The 21,860-nt window shown below is 43.4% G+C and overlaps 1 protein-coding gene across 1 annotated transcript; it reads left to right on the top strand.

Moving 5' to 3' along the window:
* Positions 1–1,208: 1,208 nt before the first annotated feature.
* On the top strand, positions 1,209–21,766 carry LOC149317712 (ly6/PLAUR domain-containing protein 2-like). The gene is made up of 5 exons (XM_089518412.1): positions 1,209–1,292; positions 4,367–4,565; positions 6,144–6,245; positions 19,927–20,046; positions 21,555–21,766. The coding sequence occupies exons 2-5, from the start codon at positions 4,514–4,516 to the stop codon at positions 21,764–21,766; spliced, it is 486 nt and encodes a 161-aa protein (XP_089374538.1). The 5' UTR covers positions 1,209–1,292; positions 4,367–4,513.
* The last annotated feature ends 94 nt before the right edge of the window (positions 21,767–21,860 follow it).

Below are 21,860 nucleotides of genomic sequence, written 5' to 3'. Positions count from 1 at the left end.
ACATACGTTGTATTGTCTGGTTATATTTCAGGGGGGGAAATGCCCCCCCCCCAAAAAAATGTGTGTGTGTGTGTGTGTGTGTAAAATATGATATTAGACCACTTTACGCATAGGAGGTCATTGTGTTGCAGTGTGTTGTACGGCTTTATGACGCCCCTTCGGTGCTGCATCATGTGGATGCAGCACCAGAGGGACACCATGATGGCACTTGCCATGTGAACCAGTGTGTGCCAAAACCCCATGGCAGCATGGGGTTATGGCATCCAGTGTGCGGACGCTGCACCCTAACTCCGACCACAGGCCAACACAAAGTGCTGGACTGTATAGGGCCTAAAACCCCTAGATCCCTTGTGAATGTACTGTTGAGATGGCTTCAGCACTTTGCAGCCAGTTGGGGTGATGGCTGTATATGGCTTATCGTAGCATAGGTTTGCATGTGGATATTTTCACTAGAGTGATGGGAGTGTTGAGTTGTGGCCAGTGTGTGTGAAGTGAAACGAAACCTTATTGCTAAAAGCTATAAGCCGTCACAATTCCATACACTTTAAATAAAACACCAGATGGTACATTAACATTTAAAATTTAGCACAAAAACATAATGAAATAAGGGAAAAAATTTCCAGGGGTATAGAAATATAACAAGTTTAAAAGTATTATTCTGGTAAACCAAGCCAGTGTGTGTCTTCTTAGCTCTTTTGGGAAAGGTTTGCCTCATTTTCCTCCATGGACCCTCGGCCTGAGCTGGGAAAAGTTCCTTTCTTCTTTCAGAGAAAGAAGATGCCAGCCACAGATGCTGTTGAAATGTCAGGAACAAACTCTTCTAAAACATGGCCACATAGCCTGAAAAACCTTTGCTAGAAACCTTTCTTCAAGTTTTCTGCAATGGGCACTTTTCTGGGCACTTTGCTAGAAAGCAGCGAGGGCTGGTGGCTGTGATGGGCAGGGAAGTGATGAATTTTTTGGGGGGGTTTCAGTGCAAATTGTAAAGGAGTTATCCCCCATGGATGAGACCAGCCTGCAGAATAGGCCCAGCACTTTCAACAGTCTCCTTTAAAGTTCATCCAAAACAGCCCAAAGCAGATTTACTGAACCGCAAATACGATATCAACCAACAATAGTTTGAAGCCAGAGGTCCTCCCATTTCCCAGTGTTCTGATTCCAGCACAACAATGACCACTGAGTTCTGTTCCACAACAGTTGCTGGGTTTGGAGCCCAGGGAAAACATTGTTGGGTTGTTGTTTTTTTGGAGAAGACAGTTTGAGGGCTGATGAAATGATGTACCTGGTAGGAGGTAAGTGAGCTATAAGGGGAGAAAAAGTGCAGGAATCCAGAAGTTAACATCAGTCCTTAAGGGATGGGAGCAGGTCAGTAACATAGCCCAGTGGCACAGATAAATTGGAATTGACTTGAAGGTACACAACAACAACAACAAAGATTATGGAGATCATCAGCATGCTGTAATGATCTGAGTGTTGGACTGTGACTTTGGAGACCAGGGTTCAAATCCCCACTCAGCCATGGAAACCCATTGGGTGACCTTAGGCGAGTGACACACTCCCAGCTCTGGAAAACCCTTAGAATCACCACAAGCCAGAAATGACTTGAAGGCATACAACGACGATGGCACCAACAACACACACAAACACCTAAACTAAAATTAAAACACCAAAGACACTCAACTAAAACCAGGAAAACTAACAAAAACAGTAAATGCCACCCGACTAGAACGTAAGAGTTTTGATCCTTCTCCTCATTCCAAACTCTAAAGAAAGAAGAAAATGAAAGGGGGAAAAATTCTACCATTACACATCCAACTAAAAAGATTTTCTAAGCTTGCTAATAAACATAACTATAAAGCAGTGGTTCCCAACCTTCCTAATGCTGCGATCCATTAATACACTTCCTTATGTTGTGATGACCCCCAACCATGAAATTATTTTTGTTGCTACTTCATAACTGTAATTAAATAGGTGTTTTCCAATGGTCTTGGGTCACCCCATGAAAGGGTCCTTTGACCCCCACAGGAGTCCCGACCCACAGGTTGGGAACCACTGCTATAAAGTATTACATTGTTAGAATTCTTATTGCTCAAAAAGTCCATGAATGGTTCCCAGTCTTTAAAAAAAAATAAAAATCTTGGCAACTGTTGACCACAGGAAAAGCTGCCAGGAGTGGACACTAGGTGGGGACATTGTTTTAGTTAAAAGCTACTATACTCTGGAAGACAGAGGAAGTATGCTGTGTTTGAATGTTGAAGTAGGACTCCAAGAGACCAGGGTTCGAATCCTTGCTGAGTCATGCAAACCTCCTGAAGACTTTGGGTAAACTGCACTCAGCCTCAGAGAAAGGCAGTGAAAAACGTCTGGAGAAACCTTGCCAAGAAAACCTTGCTGTTGTGTGCCTTCAAGTCGTTTATGACTTATGGACACCCTCCGGTGAACCTATCACAGGGCTTTTAAAAGCAAGATTTCTTCAGAGGTTTGCCTTTGCTTTCCTCCGAGTCTGAGAGAATATGACTTGACCACTGTCACCTAATGGGTTTCCATGGCCGAGCAGGGATTCAAACCCTGGTCTCCAGAGTCATAGTCCAGCACTCAAACCACTACACCACACTGGCTGCCCATGAAAAAGAGGGTTGCCATAAATTGGAGTCAATTTGAAGGTATCTTGCTTGATTGCAATTAACCCTGGTCCCTCCACATTCGCTGGGGTTAGGGCTGAAGGACGCCTGTCAAGGTGGAAAAACCGCAAATATAAAAACACTATTCTTTTTCCCTAAGAGAACATCTCTCTAGGAATTTCCAGTCCCTCCAGTGCAATGCTATGATCAACATCTACCAGAAGTTCTTTTCCAAGATATGCACAGCTGCAACTGTATACATCGCTATTGTTGTGTGCCTTCAAATCATTTCCTATTTATGGCAACCCTAAGGTGAACTTACTATGTGGTTTTCGTGGCAGATTTTGTTCCGAGATTTGCCTTTATCTTCCTCTGTGTCTGAGAGAGCGTGACTTGCCCAAGGTCACTTCAGAGCTTTCCATGGCAGACTGGGGATTCGAACCCAGGTCTCTCAGAGTCCTAGTTCAACAATAAAATGCTGCCTCTCAACTGTATTCATAACTAGTAGCAAATCCTTGTGCTGGTTTGGTCTTTGGGGATTATCTTTTCCAGTTGTATGATATCTTCAGTGTTTTGAAGATGGCTTTGCGTATTCTGTCCTATCAAATGTTTTGATAAACAGAAGTCATGTGTTGCTTAAGGAACAGAAACTAAAAAACAGTGCCTGATGGATATATTTAGGGAAGTTGTGGTGTCGCCACACAAAAGACGCTGGCTGGAATTCACTGTCACACCTAGAATTATGCCTCTGTAACTGATTTGAATTCCTGGTCCCTACATATTCATGACATTGGCACTACTGCCATGATTGTAAAAGCCCCCCAACCCTGTTTCACTGAGCAGCAATGGAGGTCTGTTCCATCAAGTGGGATGCAGCAGACTGATGTTTCCATCCCCTCTCATCAATGATCTCCGGTGCAAGGAGTAATTGCAACAGGGATCCTGCTTCTGATCGTCACACTGGATACGTTGTGACATTGTCACAGTGACATAAAGAGAGAAAGAGAGAGACAGTGTAAGGTGGACATGCCTGTGCATGCCACTAACAGGGTGCCTGCCACTGAATATTTTTCATATTGAAGATCCAGTTGGAAATTATAGATGAGAGCTTTTTTTGGCAAAATATGTTCTGGAGACTTTCTCAAAATAGATCATAGAATCATAGAGTTGGGAGAGAACACAAGGGCCATTCTGTCCAATCCTCTGCCATGCAGGAAGACACAATCAAAGCACCACTTTACAGATGGCCATTCAGCCTCTGTTTAAAAACCTCCAAAGAAGGAGATTCCACCACTTTCTGAGGGAGTGTGTTCCACCATAAATCCGCTCTTATGTCAAGAAGTTCCTTTTAATATTGAGGGGGAATCTATTTTCCTGTAGTTTGAATCCATTGATCAATGTCCTAGTCTCTGGAACAGCAAAAAAATCATGTCCCCTCTCAACCATCTCTTCTCCAGGTTAAACATACCCAGCTCCCTAAGTCACTCCTCATAGAGCTTGATGGTTTCCACACCTTTCCCCATTTTGGTTGCCCTCCTGTGGACATGCTCCAGCTTGTCCATATCCTTTTTGTGTTGCCTAGAACACAACACAGTATTCCAGGTGAGGCCTGACCAAAGCAGAATACATAGAATGCTTCTATCACTTTCTTTGATCTAGACACTAAAAATCTATTGGTCCAGCCTAGGATCCTTCCTATTTATCACACTGGATTTCATTGTGCCTCCTCTCTTCCCATTCCCCAGCTTTTCCTTCATGCCAGGGGGATAATGTGGAATCTTATGCTTCTTGAACTGAGTATTGATAGGATGGTGATTTTGTGTGATAATGGGAAGCTGAGCCATCGCCTCCAGACAAGCAGCTCCATCCCACACTGAGACGGATTCAAGAAGATGGCAGCTCTTCCAGTCTTGTTGCTGACCATTGCCTTGGGAGCAAAGAGTGGTGAGTCTTTTATGGGCCAGTCATGGGAAAGGAAAACAAGTTGGGTGGCACACGCACGTGCGTCTCAACCACTGAGTTGCCATGAGGGATGGTGGTTCTCATCTTGATCCTTGCCATCAAAGGTTCCTTCATGTTATGAGCATATGCTGGAGGTTGGTGTGGTAGTGTTGAGCAATTTCAAGTCCTCACAATACAATATGGGCCACACCTAGGGACCTTATCACACAGAGCCCTTACTGTGGGCAAAACATTCTTGAAGTGTTTCTGAAGCGCAAAGGTGTGATTGTCTGTCATGCTTCTAAAATGTCATTGCGGCATCCCATTTCTCTCCTGTCGACAAAGCGTTCACAGAGAAGCCATTTTTGTAATAACAGAAGTTCCCGTTATTACAGAAATGGCTGCTCCGCGAATGATTCGTTGATTGGAGAAGATCAGGATGTGCTTCAGTGATGTTTCGGAAGCATGTCCGGCTATCCCACCTCCACGCTTCTGAAGTGTTTGGGCAATGATTCCAGTGTGGCAAGTGCCTCATGTGATAATCCCTTTGGAGTGCCACATGAGGACTATTCCAGATCTTAGATTTCAGCACTAAAGCTTGAGAGACAGGAAGGTACCTTTGTGATGTGGGAGGAGGCACATTGTGGTGTTAGGAATGTGTTGCTACAAGGGGCAGCCTTGGAAATATAATGATAGAACAAGCATTGGCCACATTAAGCTACGATTGTATGACAGATTAAGCATCAGCACCAGTTGTAGAGTATGCCCTTCAAACAATGCCAAGTCTAACAAATGAGGAACAGACACATATACACACATAGTATAAAGATATATAAGTGACTACTAAAGTTAGGATCAGTGCTAGTAAAAAAATAAAAAATAAAAACAAATAATTTAGTTTTTTTTTGTTTAAACCATTTTTTGCAATAATGTTCTAATGAAAAAAACTGGAATCCTGCTTATTCTACTAATTGTATATATTAGAAAGCTTGATAAACCATCTTTTAATGCTTTCTAACATTTGCAATCCAAAGTTATTAGGCTTTGATATGATTTGCATCTTTCAATAAAACGTTGGGAATTATATTGAGAAGTTAGGAGTACAGCACTATACCAATACAAGATTATAGCGCTATAGTATTAAATCAGAAAATGAAGTAGCACAACGAAGTTCAAATGTTACAGCCACCGGCTTAAATAACCATTGTTCTTTTAAAAGTGCTCTTTTAAAGCAAGTTGTTTTGGCTGAACCCATGGGAGTTGAAGGATTTGTTTCTGGGGCGTCTCTTGCACTATAAAAGAGAGTGGTTAAAAAGAAGCAGCTGACACTGGATACTGGTCTAACCATGAACTGCCAATAAACTGGAAAAGTTAAAATGTTCAGCTTCAGACAGGCGTTGTTGTTCCAGTAATAGGCTTAGAAAAATAGTAATAATAGCCTGATGGTTAAAAAAAATCTATTAAAAAACAGGATTTACTTCTTCTTTTTTAAAATGTCATTTTGGTTTAAAGATGTTTAAACCATGGTTTAAACCAGCCAACCCGGTCTTCTCTTCTTCTTCTTTTGCCTTTCCTCTGCAGCTCTTTCCTTGGATTGCTACGTCTGCAATGGCACCAAGCACATGGGTTGCACCAGCATTATAACTTGCTCCCCAACGGCTCAGTATTGCACAAGATACACAGGTGGGCTTCATGACAGCACGGGGAGGAGGGAATGGGAATCACGATCCTAAATCTGAAAAACCCACAAAGATGGTAAACCTGTGTTCATTCCCATGAAATTAAGGGACCCACTTGCTCCCAGCCCTACTGGTTGATCCTCTGATGGGAATTCATCGAATCACAGAATCACTATGTTGGGAGCAAACCAAGGAGCCTTGTACAGTGGGCCCTCTATGATGTCAGGCCCAGCCTGGAGGAGGAGCTCAGAGGACTCAGAGGATGAGCCATGGAAGTTTATCGCACCGGGGATAAAACGTTCCCCGATGCGTTACAACAAGCACGAGCGCGGGCGTGCGCAGAGCATGATGAGAACCCGATGGGGCCCAGAACGCGACTTTACCGCACAGGGAACACCACCGCCGCCGCCGAGCGTTCCCATCGCGTTCCCATCGGGTTCCAGAGGGCACCATTTCTGGGAACTGTTTCAAAAGCGTTCCCAGAAATGGCACCCTCTGGAACCCAATGGGAATGCAATGGGAACGCTTGGTGGCAGCGGCGGCATTCCCTGTGCAGTAAAGTCGCGTTCTGGGCCCCATCGGGTTCCCATCATGCTCCATGCGTGCCCGCACTCGTTGTAACATATCGGGGAACATTTTATCCCCGGTGCGATAAACTTCAGAGCCTCTGGGACCTGAGTCTGCAGCTGTGGAGCCTGAGTCCAGCCCTAGCTCTGCTGTGCCTGCTCCAGTTGAGCCTGTGGCATCTCTGGAGGCTCAGCAGCCCAGTCTCCCTGTGGCAGAGTCTGTGGACATGGAAGAGGGTCAAGGGGGTGTGCCTTCCTTCAGTCAGTGTAGAGCTGAAAGGGAGTGCCTTTGAAGGTCGAGGAGGCTTTATCAGAAACCCGCTGGCAATCGGACGCACCTGAACACCTGGAGCATGCCATATAAGCAGCTGTAGGATGTTTGTTTAGTTGCCAATGATTATCTGACTTTCTTGGGGAAAGTACTCTGGCTCTGGCTCCCTTTGTTCCTTGGACTGAAACCTTGCTTCTTGGACTGCTGGCCCATCTTGACTTTCTGGAACTGTTAACCAGCCTTATCGACCTGCCAATCTGATACCCTGGCCCTCAGACCTCTGGACAAATCCTCTTGGTAATAGATCTGGTGCTTCAGGACTTGGAATCAGAGGCTGACTTTTGCTTTACACTGGCTCTGCCAGCTGGGGGTTAGTTTGTTTGGGAACTGAGCTGGTCTTATCAGCCATTTGGCTGCTTTCCTGGACACACATTCGCTGGAGTTAGGGGAACAGGACCCTTGTGAATGTGGGAAAAACCGCAAATAAAAATCAATTTTTTTAAAACCCGAGAGAACACTTCTCTAGCAATATCTAGGTCTCCCAACACACCTCTGTAGTCAACACCTGCCAGAGGTTGATCATCGAATCGCCCCGAAGGACCTAAAAATACCTAGAGAAGTGTCATCTTTAGGAATCTCTAGGGCCTCCAGTGTGACTCTATGGGGTTAACATCTGGCACAGTCATTCTGGAGGACCTAGAGAATCCTAGAGAGAAGATATTTCATTCTCTGTTTTAAGGAAAGGACCTTTCTGGACATAAAACTGTCAATTCCACCCAAAGTGCTGGAGCTCACCAAAGGCTAGACCTTGGAGACATGACTTATCTGGGCAATACCCAGAATCTTCCAGACAGCTGTAGAGGAAAGGGGATACTAGGAGCTGTAGTCCAGAAAAGAAACTTTGCAGAGCTTAGAGATGTAGAGGCATGGCTTGTGAGTAAATTCCTCCATTTTGTTTCATCAACTATTTTGAGTCTGCTGTTTGAGCTAGAGAGTTTGAGCTTGCTGTTTGATAGGACACATCTGGGACTGCATGTGCACTGCAGAAATAATGCAGTTTGACACCACTTTAACTGCCATGGGATCTGTAGATATTTAGCCCCCCTCGGGTGCCACAACAAACTAGGAATCCCAGGATTCCATAGCATTGAGCCATGGCCGTTAAAGTGGTGTCAAGCCAGCAATATTTCAGCCAATTTTACAAGGCCTACCAACCTGACCAACCTCCCAATCTCAAGAGTGGGCAGCGGGAGACGTCTAACTTTAAACAGAGGCTGGATCGGGTATGCTTTGATGGAGAGTTCCTGCATGGCAGGAGGATTGGACTAGATGGCCCTTGTGGTCTCTTCCAACTCTGTGATTCTATGATTCTATGATAGCTGCGACTAGGATTGCCACATCAGGACTTTCCCTGGTTCTGAGATTTCAGCACCCAAACCAGGGACCTAGGAACAACCTGTGAGAGGTTACAATGGTGATTTTATAAGAACCAGCCCTTGGGGATATCATTAAGCAGGATAATCACCTCCAACCTCTCTGAGTGTGCCATTCAAATGAAAAATCAAAGTAAACCGAGTCTGATCAATGATGAAAATATACTATACGTATGTTTTTCAAGGCAGTGCTCCCACACTGAAGTCTCATCGCAGATGTAGCTTGGATATTGCTTGGCCAAGAAAGTGCTAGCTTTCTCACCATATTTTCCTTTACCCATTCCTTTCTCCTTCCTCCCATTTCTCCTGATGTTTAGCTACAAGCATGACTGGTTTTCATCTTGAGCAAGGCTGTGCGGAAAAATGTCCCATTGCCAGAACAACTTGGCCATCACTCTATACTTACACTTGCTGTCAGGAAAGCAGGTGCAACAGTGCGGCAAGCATAAGAAGACCCAACTGTGTCCTAGCCGTGGTTGTTTTCATCAAAACCTTAATTGGCATGAAGCTCTAACCTTGCAAGGAGAGAGGTATGGAAGACTCTACCCAAGAATGTCTACCCAATCAGCTTCCTCTCACTCTGACATCTTTAGCTGTGGCCTCCAGGACAATCTCATCTCCTACCACTTTTCATTTCTGAGCGGTCTAGTGCATCTTTGCTCCTTGGATGGAACATATTAGGGATGGGCATTCAGGATGAACAGCCATGGACTTTGACTTACAAGAGGAACACATGGGGAAACTTTTGTGGCTTTTGTCAACCCACTCTGTGGCATTTCTAGTGGAGCACCACACAATTGTTGCCTAGGAGACTCTTCCTAAAGTGTTGCATGAACTAGGGGCTATACTGACCATGGCCAGTTGAGGGACAATTTCCCAGTGCAGAATCCATTGGCTTGACCCACACTTTCTCCTTGAGATAGCCACTTATGTAATTGGAAAAATAAGAGACAATCATGTTTACAGTCTCTCTAATAACTCCCCCCACATATGCCTGCTCCCCAATGTACAAAACGCCTTTTGATTTTGATCAACCTTCTTGGAAGTCTGGTTTAAGGAGGATTGACTTCTCAGCATCATCATTTGACCTGCATGAACATGTGCATATCTTAAGAGCAAAAGAGTTAGTTCTCTTAAAGGGATAGCAGACCAATTCCTTAGCAAATAAATACACATTATTATATAATAAAAGAATAAATAATAATAAACAAGTGCAACGCATATTCATTTTTACTATAATGTATATAACAAACCATTGATTCAGTGGATAATTAATTAATTAATTAATACAACCTGGAGAAGGTGCGGGAAGGGCAGCTGTAAAACTGACAGTGGATTCACTGCTTCTACCAGCCATAATCCACTAATCACCCCCGAAATCATCATCACTCTTGAAATTCCTCTGGTCAGGGTCATCCCAGACTTGAGATTTCAGGGATAGAAGCAAGTAGATTAACTTAAAGGTTCCTTATCTCATCTCTCTAAGTGACAAGAGAGAATCTCATTTTACCTTGATCTGGAGACATCTTCTTTAGTTAAGATTTCTGCCTTAAGTTCCAAACAGGGAAATCTGTTCTGCATGTTTTGTGTTTGAATGACAAGCCCACAGGCAGCTGTGATTGGAACTACAGTTGGCCCGCCCCATACGTGGGCTTTCCATATGCAGACTTGAGGTCAAGCGGAGGGGAAGCTCCATTTAGATGAATGGTGCATGTGTCCATGGTGCGTGCGTTGTGCTGCATACAGGAGCCTGTCCCATTCATCTAAATGGGGCTTAAGCCTGCACTGAATTTGCTTTAAATGTGTGTGGGGGTCCAGAACGAATCCCCTGTGTAAAACAAGGGTCCACTGTACATGCATAATGCTAAATGACACCAGCAGAGCCTACTCCTTGGTCTCAGATTTTGGCCTGGAAACTTTGGGACCTTTTGGGATGAATGTGCCAAATGACTTAACATGCAGATCATTGGCAGCAGTGGCATCACTAGGAGGGTGCAGGGGGTTCAATCCTCACTGGGTCACATCTCAAAAGAGGGGTGACACCTGGTTGGGCACTCCTCCTGCTGTGGGGTGAGAAATGGCAAATGTGTGCCCCTGGATTTGCCATAGCGGAGATCTCCTGAGGAGGGAGCTGCTGTCTTAGAACAGGAGAAGAGCCAACAAGTCCCCCCAGCGTTCATCATGGCAATGGTCCCCTTCTGAGGAGGGATCTGCTGTGGCAGCAAAGGAGAAGGGCCAGTGAGTCCCTCCTGGGTTCGCCTGGGTGGCAGCACCTTCCTCATAAGGCAGCCACCTCACTGTGGCAGTGGGACCATCTTTGCGAGGAGATAGAGACAGGCCAGCATGCCCTTTTGGCTGCCGCTGCCACCCCACCAGGTCGTCCCCCTGCACCAGGTGACACCATGGGAATGCCACTGATACGCAGTATATGCATTAAAAGAAAATGCCTGTGGACAGGTGGAGTTGCAGTTCAGATTCAGAGATCTTTGATAGAATTCCCCTCCCCAAAAGATTTCACTGCAAGAGAGCTGTAAACCTCATACCAACCACACAGGCAGAAAATGCAGGCGTGTTCAGCAAAACTCTAAAGCCACGAAAGCAAAATAATAGAAGAAGTGGTGTTCATAGTTCAGCCAGTTTCAGGTAAGACATACCGAACCACCCTTCTAGTATCATCATATTATTCTAGGTGACTGAATCGGAGGACAGTGCTCAGCTTCACACCCTTGGTAAAAGGAGAATGACAAATGAAGTGCCAATTCCTGTGATATCCAGGAAACAGTTGAGGCTGTCACACCGCATCCGAGGTGGAGATGTTAGCTTTTAAAGATGGTGGTGCATACGCTGGTAACCTTAGGCCTGGACTTTTGCAATGTACTGTATATCAGGTTATCTCTGGACCAAGTTTGGAAACTTCAGTTAGTTCAAAACAGGGCAGCCAGATTGGTTAGGGATACATCGAAGAGGGATCATATTACACCAATATTAAAATATGTCCACTGGTTACCAATTAATTTCCAGGCAAGGTACAAAGTGTTGGTTATTACCTTTAAAGTACTACCTGGTTTGGGCCCAGGTTATGTACAGCATCGCTTCCTTCCATATAATCTGCACCACACACTCAGGTCTTCTGGTGGACATTTACCTCCGTCATCTAGGACTAGACTGGCAACCTTTACCCAGAGGACTTTTCTTTAGTCATTCCTAGACAATGAAACAACTTGCCAGAGGAGAGTTGACAGCTGGATGTAAAAGAGCATCATAAACCAGTCTTATTTAGCAGGTCTATGCAGATGACTTTAAAGTGTGAATTTTAAGTGGTGAATTTGAAAATACAGATGGATGGTTTTAATACAGTCAGCTCTCCATATCCAAGGATTCAAGCTTCCACGGTTTGAAAATATTTTAAAAATAAATAAAGTCCCAAAAGCAAACCATGATTTTGCTATTTTATACAAGAGACACTATCTTACTATATCACTGTATTTAATGGGACTTGCACACCCACAGATTTTGGTATCAACGGTAGGGTCCTGGAATCAAACACCAGTGGATACGAAGGGCCCATTGTATTATTTGTTCTTTTATATTGATGTTGTGGGTTTTTAACAGATTATGTGTATTTTTAACCTATCTCATATGCTCTATATTAATCTGTTGTTGTTCCCCTCTTCAGTCCATGGGAAGAGGTGACTAAGAAATAATAAAAATATCAAACTGATATTGGTCTTATATGTTCTTTTAAACTGACGTTATGCATTTTTATTGGTTTATGTGTTTTAACTGATGTTATGTGCTATATTGTAATCTGTTGCTGTACCCAGCCTTGATCTCTGGTGAGAGACGGGTAAGAAATAACAACAACAATTTAGGAATCATCCTGTTTAGATTTTCACCATGAGAAAAACAAGAGATATTGTTTCATCCTTGTGATATTCCATAAACTGCAAGTCTGAGCAACCACAGTCTGCAGAACCAATGGTGATGAATTGCAATCCAGGCAACATCTGGAGGGCTGCATGATTCCTGTTTCTAGCCTGTATCTCAATGTTGGTTTAAACTGGACCTATTGAATCAATAGTAATTTGTCAATGCTTAGGTTCCTTTAGTTGATTCAATGGGTGGAACCTCTCCTAATTGACCATTGATATCAGTTTAATATTAAAAGGAGGTTTGGTCACTTAGTCCCTGGAAGTGCTCTGATGTGAAAACAATAGCCTGCCCAAATACGGAGTTCCAGCAGACTTGGTTTGGGACCATTAGCGCATGTAGACAGGTCTGTTTAGGCTCAAATCTGCACAATCCCTTCACATAGGTGTGTGATGGGGGCAATGCATCTGGTTCTTGCCAAAGGGCACTTCACTCTGGAGATGACACCTTTTTGCATGAAACATCTCTAGACTGATTACCCTGCCATTTCCCCCAAACCATGGCCATTCCTCTTCCTGGAAAAAAATCCTTTTAACTACTGATAAACTGCCTCAAGACCCATTTCTCCCTATAAAATGCCTGCACTGTGTTGCCCTCAAATGCCATCTGACCCATATCATGCTTTCCATGGTCTCCTCTCCAGGAAAAGTATGGAAATGGGATAGTGGAGGCTTAGGGATGTAGAGAGGGTAATATTTAAATATTACCCTCTCTACATCCCTAAGCCTCTGTTATCCAATTTCCATACTTTTATTTCTGTTAGCTCTGAATGGTGCTTTGTTTGAATTACTATTGTGTGTTTGGGTGCACTCTTGCATATTTCTAAATAAAAACCTTCTTAAGTCCCCAAACCTGGAGTCCTGCCTCAGTTAGTACTGGTATAAACAGGTGCAAAAAACCCTCAAGTTACCCAGCCTATTCTGGTAAGTTTCTTGAGCTAAGCAAATTCCCTCAAACATTCAAAGGAGATGCTGACACAGTTGCCAAGAACCCCAAGTCTCACCCCACTTTTCTTTGGGTAACAAGATGACTGAAGATCTTGAAGGTCTCTCATTCATTGGGCCACCATAAGTCCAAAGTGACTTGATGGAAAACAACAACAACATCTACATGCATCAGAGAAAGGTAAAGAAATCAAAGACAGAGCAAGCATGCAGAGGCTCTTTGGATTAGATAACCTTTCTTACACAACAACATCCTAGTAGATGTAAGGCAACCTTTATCTTACCACGTAAAATGATCATCGCTATTATTGTCCATTTTAAAAAAGTACCCCCATCACAATGATTCATTGCCCTTTCTGAAAATTCAAGAAACACTTGGGTGTGTGGAGAAGGCTAAATGAGGGGTGTGTGTCTGTTTGGTTTTTCAGTAATCTAATCCCCTCAAGCTTGAAAACAAACCCGTTTTTTCGGTATAATATTGTTCCAGAGCAGGAGGCGATGTTTAGTAAAACACCACTTCCAGGAGCAAAAGGCAGAGAGAGAGAGAGAGAGAGAGAGAGAGAGAGAGAGAGAGAGAGAGAGAATTGACTTTGTGTTGGCAGAGCAGTAAACCTGGAATCCTAAAATAGTGAAGAATTTTGCAAGAGGCAGGATGCTCCTCTCAACATTGCTGGCTGCTCTTTTCTGTGCTGAGTGTGGTAAGGCTCTTTTTATTTAAATGCTTTTTCCATTTAGTTTGGAGGAAATAAAAGAAGGTGAGACATTGGTTTATTGCATGGTGCTTCATGTGATATCCAGTGCACCTGCCCAATTCAGAGGCTGAATCTCCCTTATACGAATGCTGGGGGACAAAATTTTAGAATTAGAGCTTTTGGGATCTTGCAATGTTTGCATAGACTCAGTGAGATATCTTGGAGATGGGACCCAAATCTAAACATGGATTTCATTTATGTTTTGCATACACCTTATACACATAACCTAAAGGTAATTTTATACACAATATTTTTTCATAATTGTGTGCATGCAACAAAGTTTGTGTACCTTGAACCATCAGAAAGCAAAGGTGTCACCATCTCAGCCACCCATGTGGACCATTTCAGATTTTGGAATTTTTAGGATTTTGGAATTCTGGATAAAGGAGACTCAAACTGTATCCCTGCTTCTGTGATTTTTCAAAAGGAGCTGGTCCCTAAGGGCTTGGAAACCAAGTCTTAAAAGTGAGCAAATATCAGACTCAAGAGTTAGAAAAGGACATGCTCACATTTACAGATTCAAGCACTATTCTGTGGCATTTGTGAATCCGAGACCTACATTATATGGTATGATAAGTCCTTTTGCTTTGAAGGTAGATTTTATCCACCGATATGAGGCTATACTATCAAATGGCATTTGAGTTGTGTTTGTTAAGACATTACTCACAGCTTATCATTTGATCACTCTACTGCTAAGTATATGGGATCATCAATTATCTCTGCTGGAAAACAATGAGGCGACATGACTTGATACAGAACTCTGTCTGAAAACTGGAAGCTGCTGCCTTCAGATGATCGACATGTTAAACTATTCTTAAATCCCCTAACTTACTTGCCTGGGACTGAGATGGAAGAAACCTACTTGTGGTAACATATCAGTATGCCCAAAGCAAAGGATCTTTTAGCACCTTTGAGATTGAGCGAAAGAAGTTGAAGCACTACCATTTGTAGGTTTTCCCCAGCAAGGAAGCAAGGAAAAGAAAGTGAGGTGTAGGAATGACAGAGAAAGTAGAGGGGAAAGAGTTGGATTCACCATTTTGAGTGACTTCAGCACGGACCCCTGAGGCAGGATGACCAGTTGTCCTCCTTTTCCCTGACATGTCCAACATTTCCACCTTCTGTCCAGGAAGAATTTCAAAACATCCTCCCTTTGGAGCATGACCAAAGGAGCCTGAATTTAGATTTATAGGAGCGCTGTTAGCTTTTATTTGGGAATGTCCTACAATTTTATTGGATGCCCTACCTTTTGCGTTGCCTAGTCCTCTTGCGGTGGAGACATCTGGTCACCCTGCCCAGGGGGATTGCAGCTTTTAGGGAAATAGATAAACTCAAGGAAAAGAGATTCCACCTCAACCTTTGGAAGAACCTCCCGAGGGTAAGAGCTGCTTGACAGTGGAAGATGCTGCCTCGGAAGATGGTGGAGTCTCCTTCTTTGGAGGTTTTAAAACAAAGGTTGATGGACATCTGCCACAGGGAGGGCTTTGATGGTGTTTTCCTGCATGGCAGAATGGGGTTGGATTGGATGAACCTTGGGGTCTATTCCAATTCTAGGATTCTATGATTCTGTGTGGAAAGAACATATGGAAATTCTATCATTTGTCCCAACTAGACTTCAATTGTTGAATGCTGAGTCAAGTAAGTCCAGTTAACTCAATAGCTCTACTCTGGCCAAGACTAACAATAGCATTCAGGCAAGACCTCTGGGGAAATTATTTGCAAAGCTCTTAAGAGCCAGGGTGGGTTTGTGTGTTTCACTAGGTTCAAATCCTCAAATTTGAATAGATTTAACCAGGGTTCATATCACACAATCCTGGAAACCCACTGGATCACCTTGGGCAAGTCACACTCTCTCAGCCTAAGAAGAAGCCAATGACAAATTTATCTGTGACAGGGTTACCATGCATCAGAGTTGAGTTCAAGGCACATAACAAAAAGAATGTAACAATAAAGTCCAAAAGAGAATTAAAAATTTAAATGTTTGTGTGGCATAGTGGTTTGAGTGTTGGACTGTGACTCTGGAAACCAGGGTTCGCTTCCCAGTTTGGTCATGAAACCCATTGGGTGACTTTGGGAAAGTCACACTCTCTCAGCCTCAGGAAAAGGCAATGGCAAGCCTCTTCTGAACAAATCTTGCCAAGAAAAACCCAAGATAGATTTGCCTAAGGGTCAGCATAAATCAGAAACAACCTGAAGGCACACAACAACAGCAGCAGCAACAACAACAATTTATTTGTTAGGGCAATAAAAAACGATACATTAAAATACCCCCCTCCCCCTGTCTGCCAGTGTCAGGAATTTGAACTAAGACCTTTGCTTTTGGGCATCTCTCTTTTATTTGTCTGTGGGCTCAACTTGGAATCTGAGAAGCTTGGGAAAGTGGAAAAAGAAGGAAGGAGGGGAGATTCCATTACAGAAGCTTGGCAAATGGTTTGAACAAGCAAAATCTATTTCCAGTTTACATTAGTAGATTTTGCTAATCACTTCTTCATTTCTTACTCTGGTGCAATAGTTTGTTTATAGAATAATGGTCTTTCTGGGAAAGCTTTGAAATTATAATGCAAAATCCAGATAAACAAAATAAGGAGCATCAAATGTATTTTATGAACACAGCAAAATCTGGTACAGCAGAGTATATTTTGTGCTAATCTCTCTTTGCTTCCGTGGCCAAAGTACTGAGTCACAGTATTGTTGTGTGTCTTCAAGTCATTTCTGACTTATGGTGATGCATAAATCACAGGGTTTTCTTAGCCAAATTTGCTCAGATAAGGTAATGAGGTTTTCTTGGCAAGCTTCTTCAAAAGGCATTTGCCATTGGCATCCTCTGAGGCTGAGAGTGTGTGACTTTCCCAAGGTCACCCAGTGGGTTTTCAGGGCTGAGCTGGGATTCGAACCTTTGTCTCCAGAGTCCAATGCTCAAACCACAATGGGCTATAATTTTGCTGATTTATATTTCTGGGGGTCTAATATCCTAAAGAAACCAGATCCTGACTGATCTTGGAAGCCAAGCTGGGTCAGCCTTGGTTAGTACTTGGATGGGAGACCACAAACGAATACCAGGTGCTGTCAGTTCTATTTCAGAGGAAGGAACTGGCAAAACCACTTCTGAGGATCCCTTGCCTAAGAAAAACCTACAAAATTAATGGGGTCACCATAACTTGATAGGCAATTTGAAGGTGTGTGGATATACACACACAGTTCTGGAATGAACAGTTTCACACTAGACATTTTCTAAAGTTCCTTCTGCCTGTCAAATCCATCACTAAGTGGTTTAGGGCTGGAGACGTTTGCCTAAATTTACACCATCCACACTAGACAACTACAACACTTTGATATCACTTTAACTCTCATGGCTCTGTAGTACAGAATCCAAAGATTTGTGGTTTGCTGCAGTGTGGCATACCGGTTTGAGTGTTGGACTACGACTCTGGAGACCAGAGTTCGAATCCCCACTCAACCATGAAACCTACTGGGCAAGTCACACTCTCTCAGCCTCTGGGGAAGATAAAGGCAAATCTCCTCTGAATAACTCTTGCCCAGAAAAACCCAGGATAGATTCGCCTTTAGGTCGCCATAAGTTGGAAATGATTTGAAGGAACACAACAACAATAGAAAGCTCTAGTGCATATTTCAGGCAGAGCATTCTAGCAGAGATTTGTTAGATCCAGGCTACAAGAACAACAGAACCACAGCAGTTAAAACGGTATCAAAGTGTGATCTTCATGAAATGCAGATGCATCCCAGTTTAACATGTTTGCCCACTTGCCCATTGGTCTTATTATTATTATTTTTTTGCACTATACAAGTCCATATGCTTTATCCCAGACTCACCAAACCTGATGGGATTCAAAGCAAAGCACATTAGCAAAGTTTTGGACCTAGTCCATCAGCTTGATTGGGTAATCCCTCAACAAATAATAATTGGATTTTTTGTTTTGTTTTGCTCTAGCCTGCAGCGTGCATTTATGAACCCAGCTTGATATTCGTAGTTAGGCTGACATCTGGATGTTTTCATGCAAGTTCAGAATTGATCACAAAGGCCAGTCTTTCCTTAGAAAAATTGTTAGATTTGGTTGATTTTGCATGGAAGTTGGCATGAAAAGTGTTTAAGGACTGAAGGTATTGCTACTTAAACTTGTGTTTCCTTCCTGTCATAAGCAAAACTGGCTGCGTCTACACTTAAGAATGAATGCAGTTTGCCACTGCTTTACCTGCCATGGTTCTGTCTTATGGAACTCTGAGATTTGTAGTTTGTTGTGGCACCAGAGCTCTCTAATAGAGGCAGCATCTGCACAGCAGAACTAATGCAGTTTGACACCGCTTTAACTGTCATGGTGCCATCTTATGGAATACTGGGATTTGCAGTTTGTTTCGGGACCAGAGTGCTCTGACAGAGAAGGCTAAATATCTCACCAAACTACAAACCCAGGTATTTCATAGCATTGAGCCACAACAATAAAGCAGTGCCAGTCTACATTATTTCTGCAGTGCAGATGCATCCTCAATCAACTTGAGTAGCACCTGATATATTCCTTCAATGGCTAACATTGGAAAGAGAAAAACTACCTGCAGTACAGGATGCACAAAGCAGGTCTATGTCAGGCCACCACCTCAGTTCTCATGGAAGCAGGGCCTCTTGTAAGATCTCAGGATTCCTCTCTGAGAAATCTTGTGGGAAGCTTAAAACCCATCCAAATCATGCTATTGATTTGTTGACACAGGAGGAGAGAAGTTTAAAGCTGACTCTGGCCTCCTGTTTCAAACACTCTTAGCATTTTAGGAGTTTGGAAACAGGATGCGGGGCAATGGATGAACTCTGGTAGGATTGGTGAATCTGCTCTCAGTTTTAGGGGTGCTCTTCCCAGTTCAAGGCTGTATGGGAACCATCTGGGTGCTGTACCCTGAAATTTGACATGGGATGGGGGAGATCTTTTACAACCTGCAATACCTATGTGAAGTGTATGTCTGGAACAGCAAGAGAGGATTCACCATTCTGTAGCATGTGATCCAGAGACTACATGTTTTTTTGAGCTGCAATTAGTTGCAATCCCAGGTCTCTTAAATTGTTGTTAACTGCCCTCAAGTTGATCCTTACTCATGGTGACCCTGTGAATGGGACATCTCCAAGCCATGCCATCCTCCACTGCTCTGATCAGGGCCTGTAAATTCATACCCATAACCTCCTTAATAGAGTCCATCCATCTAGCATGTGGTCATCTTCTCTTTCTACATCTTTCCATCTTTCCTAGCATTATTGTCTTTTCTAATGAATTGTATCTTCTCATGATGTGGGCAAAGTGTAACAGCCTCAACTTGATCATCTTGGCTTCCAGGGAGAGTTCAGGCCTGATCTGTGAAAGGACCCATCCATTTGTCCTTTTGGATGTCTATGGTATCCTCAGCACTCTTCTCCAGTGCCACATTTGGAATGAATTGATTTTCCACTTATCCACTTTCCTCACTGTCCAGCTCTCACATCCATACATGGTAATAGGGAAAACAATGGCTAGTATGATTCTAAACCTCGTGCTCAGTAGGATCTCTTTACATTAGGACCTTTTCTAACTCTCTCATAGCTGCTCTCCCCATTCCCAGTCTTCTACTGATCTCTTGACTGCAGCCCCCATTCTGATTAATGTTTGACCCAAGATATGGGAACTTTTTTACTATCATTTCAAAATGCTGCAGCCAGAATGCATTAGTCTGAAGAGTAAGGCTTCTCCAAAGTAGCCCTGTAGACAACTTGGCTAATGAAAGCCATTTCCCTCTCCCAAACCCTCTTTTTCTCACAGTCCCAGCGTTGCAGTGTTACTCCTGCCAGGAGCCCACCACTTCTTGGAAATGTACGACCATCGTTGATTGCAAGGCGGAGGAAACCATGTGCAAGACGACAATGTACTCCCTCGAGGATGGTAAGAGACCAGGTGGCCTCATCTCTGCAGCGCTGACTTGGGACAGGAGGCGTCATCTATTTTATTACAGCTGACCTTCAATGGAAGGAAGGAAGCATGCTTCTTCCCAGCTTGTGAAACCATCTGTCCTTTTGAGAAGGATAAATTGGATGCTGGATTTTGGGAGCTATAGCTGGAGTTGTTGCAGAGAGTTGGATGAGATGATGACCAGAGGCCCCTTTCAGCACTTATCATTCTATGATTCTGGCTGCAAATGCACTGCAGAATTAATGCAGTTTAACACAGCTTAAACTGCCGTGGTTTAATGCTATGGGATTCTGGGATTTGTAATTTTATGAGATATTTAGTCTTGGCTGTCAAAGCGCTCTGGTGCCACAATAAACTGCAAATCCTAGGATTCTATAGGATGGAGCCATGGCAGTTAAAAGCAGTGTCAAACTGCATCATTTCAGAAGTGTGGTTGCAGCCAAAATGGGTGTATCTACACTGTAGAAATATTGCAGTTTGACACCCCCCCCCCCCTTTAAGTGCTTCAGCTCCATTTTATGGAATCCTGGGATTTGTAGTTTTACAAGGTCTTTCGACTTCTCTGCCAAAGAGTGCTGGTGCCTCACAAAACTGGAAATTCCAGGATTCTGTGGATTGGAACTGTGGAAGTTAAAGTGGGTTCAAACTGCATTATTTCTACAAAGTAAATGCACCAAAGATTTCAGAGTCTGGCCTGATCCAGAGCTTTGAATTTCTGTGTTTTTTGAGCTACAACTCTCAGCATGGAAATTTTTTTGAAGCTGTAGTCTGAAAGAGATATGATTTCAAAGCTGTTGTCTGATCCCTTGGCCTTTTCCAACAGTATGGTTTTGATAAAAGCCCATTCTATATCAATCTATTCCTTTCCCTTAGAGATGGCAAAATCTGAGGCCTTCTAGATGTCATTGGACTGCACTGGACAGAATTTCTCATCCTTGGAAGTACAGGCTAGGGCTGCTGCAGGTTGCAGTTCAATAATATCCAAGTGGCCACAAGATAACAAAAACACCATTTCCAGATGGTGGTAATATACTGTTCAAATTCCCAATGTGGCAGGGATAGTCCCAATTAATTCTTTGCTGTCCTACTTTTCCAGCTGCTTTTAAAAGGTCCCAGTCTTTCTCCTCCCACTCTCCCTCTTTGTCTTCAGCCTACATCAATTGCTGCCAACTGAGTTCAAAGTGTAAAAGGAGTTTGCACTCAGTTAATGGGGAGGAGAAGAATCTTGCAATTCCCTGTAGGCTGGGGCCAAAGCAAACTGTAGCAGCCTCCCTTTAGCTTGTTGGTTCTTCCTCATCAACATCTTTTGCAATCTAGACCATACCCTGAGTTTCCTTGGCCACATGTGTCCCTGTTTTCATCTGTGAAATATTTTGATAAAAGGTTGGTTGTAAAGATCATCTTCTGCACTGTAGCTGATTTCACCTAGATCTTTCTAACTTTTTCTAATCATTCCTCCTCCTCCTCCTCTTTTCCTGCAGTTTATCCATTCCTGGGTGATTCAACCGTCACACGGTCTTGTTCTGCAAAATGCATCCCATCGGACGTGGATGGGATTGGCACAACACGGCCAGTTGCATGTTGCAACATAGACCTCTGCAACTTTGATGGTGCAGCCAGTATCCAAATGAGTTCCCTGCTGGTGGTAGCCTCCATTGCCTCCTCCTTCATCCTGCTCAGGTCCCAACTCTGAGGAAGAAGACCAAAGCTACAGATATTGAAGAACCTACCTGATCAAATCTAATTTCCTCAAGTTTTTTCAGCTAGTTTGCACATGGCTTTCCCTA

The sequence above is a fragment of the Sceloporus occidentalis genome, unplaced genomic scaffold (assembly GCF_023333645.1).
Source record: "Sceloporus occidentalis isolate IW3139 unplaced genomic scaffold, rSceOcc1.0.p SCAF_3, whole genome shotgun sequence".
In the NCBI taxonomy this organism is placed as follows: domain Eukaryota; kingdom Metazoa; phylum Chordata; class Lepidosauria; order Squamata; family Phrynosomatidae; genus Sceloporus; species Sceloporus occidentalis.
This window is presented reverse-complemented; position numbering and strand designations above follow the sequence as displayed.

Coding starts and splice junctions, on each gene's coding strand:
- LOC149317712 (XM_089518412.1), top strand. CDS start 4,514: ATGGCAGCTCTTCCAGTCTTGTTGCTGACCATTGCCTTGGGAGCAAAG. Junction 6,246..19,926: donor GTATTGCACAAGATACACAG/GTGGGCTTCATG, acceptor TTTTTCTCACAG/TCCCAGCGTTGCAGTGTTAC. Junction 20,047..21,554: donor AATGTACTCCCTCGAGGATG/GTAAGAGACCAG, acceptor CTTTTCCTGCAG/TTTATCCATTCCTGGGTGAT.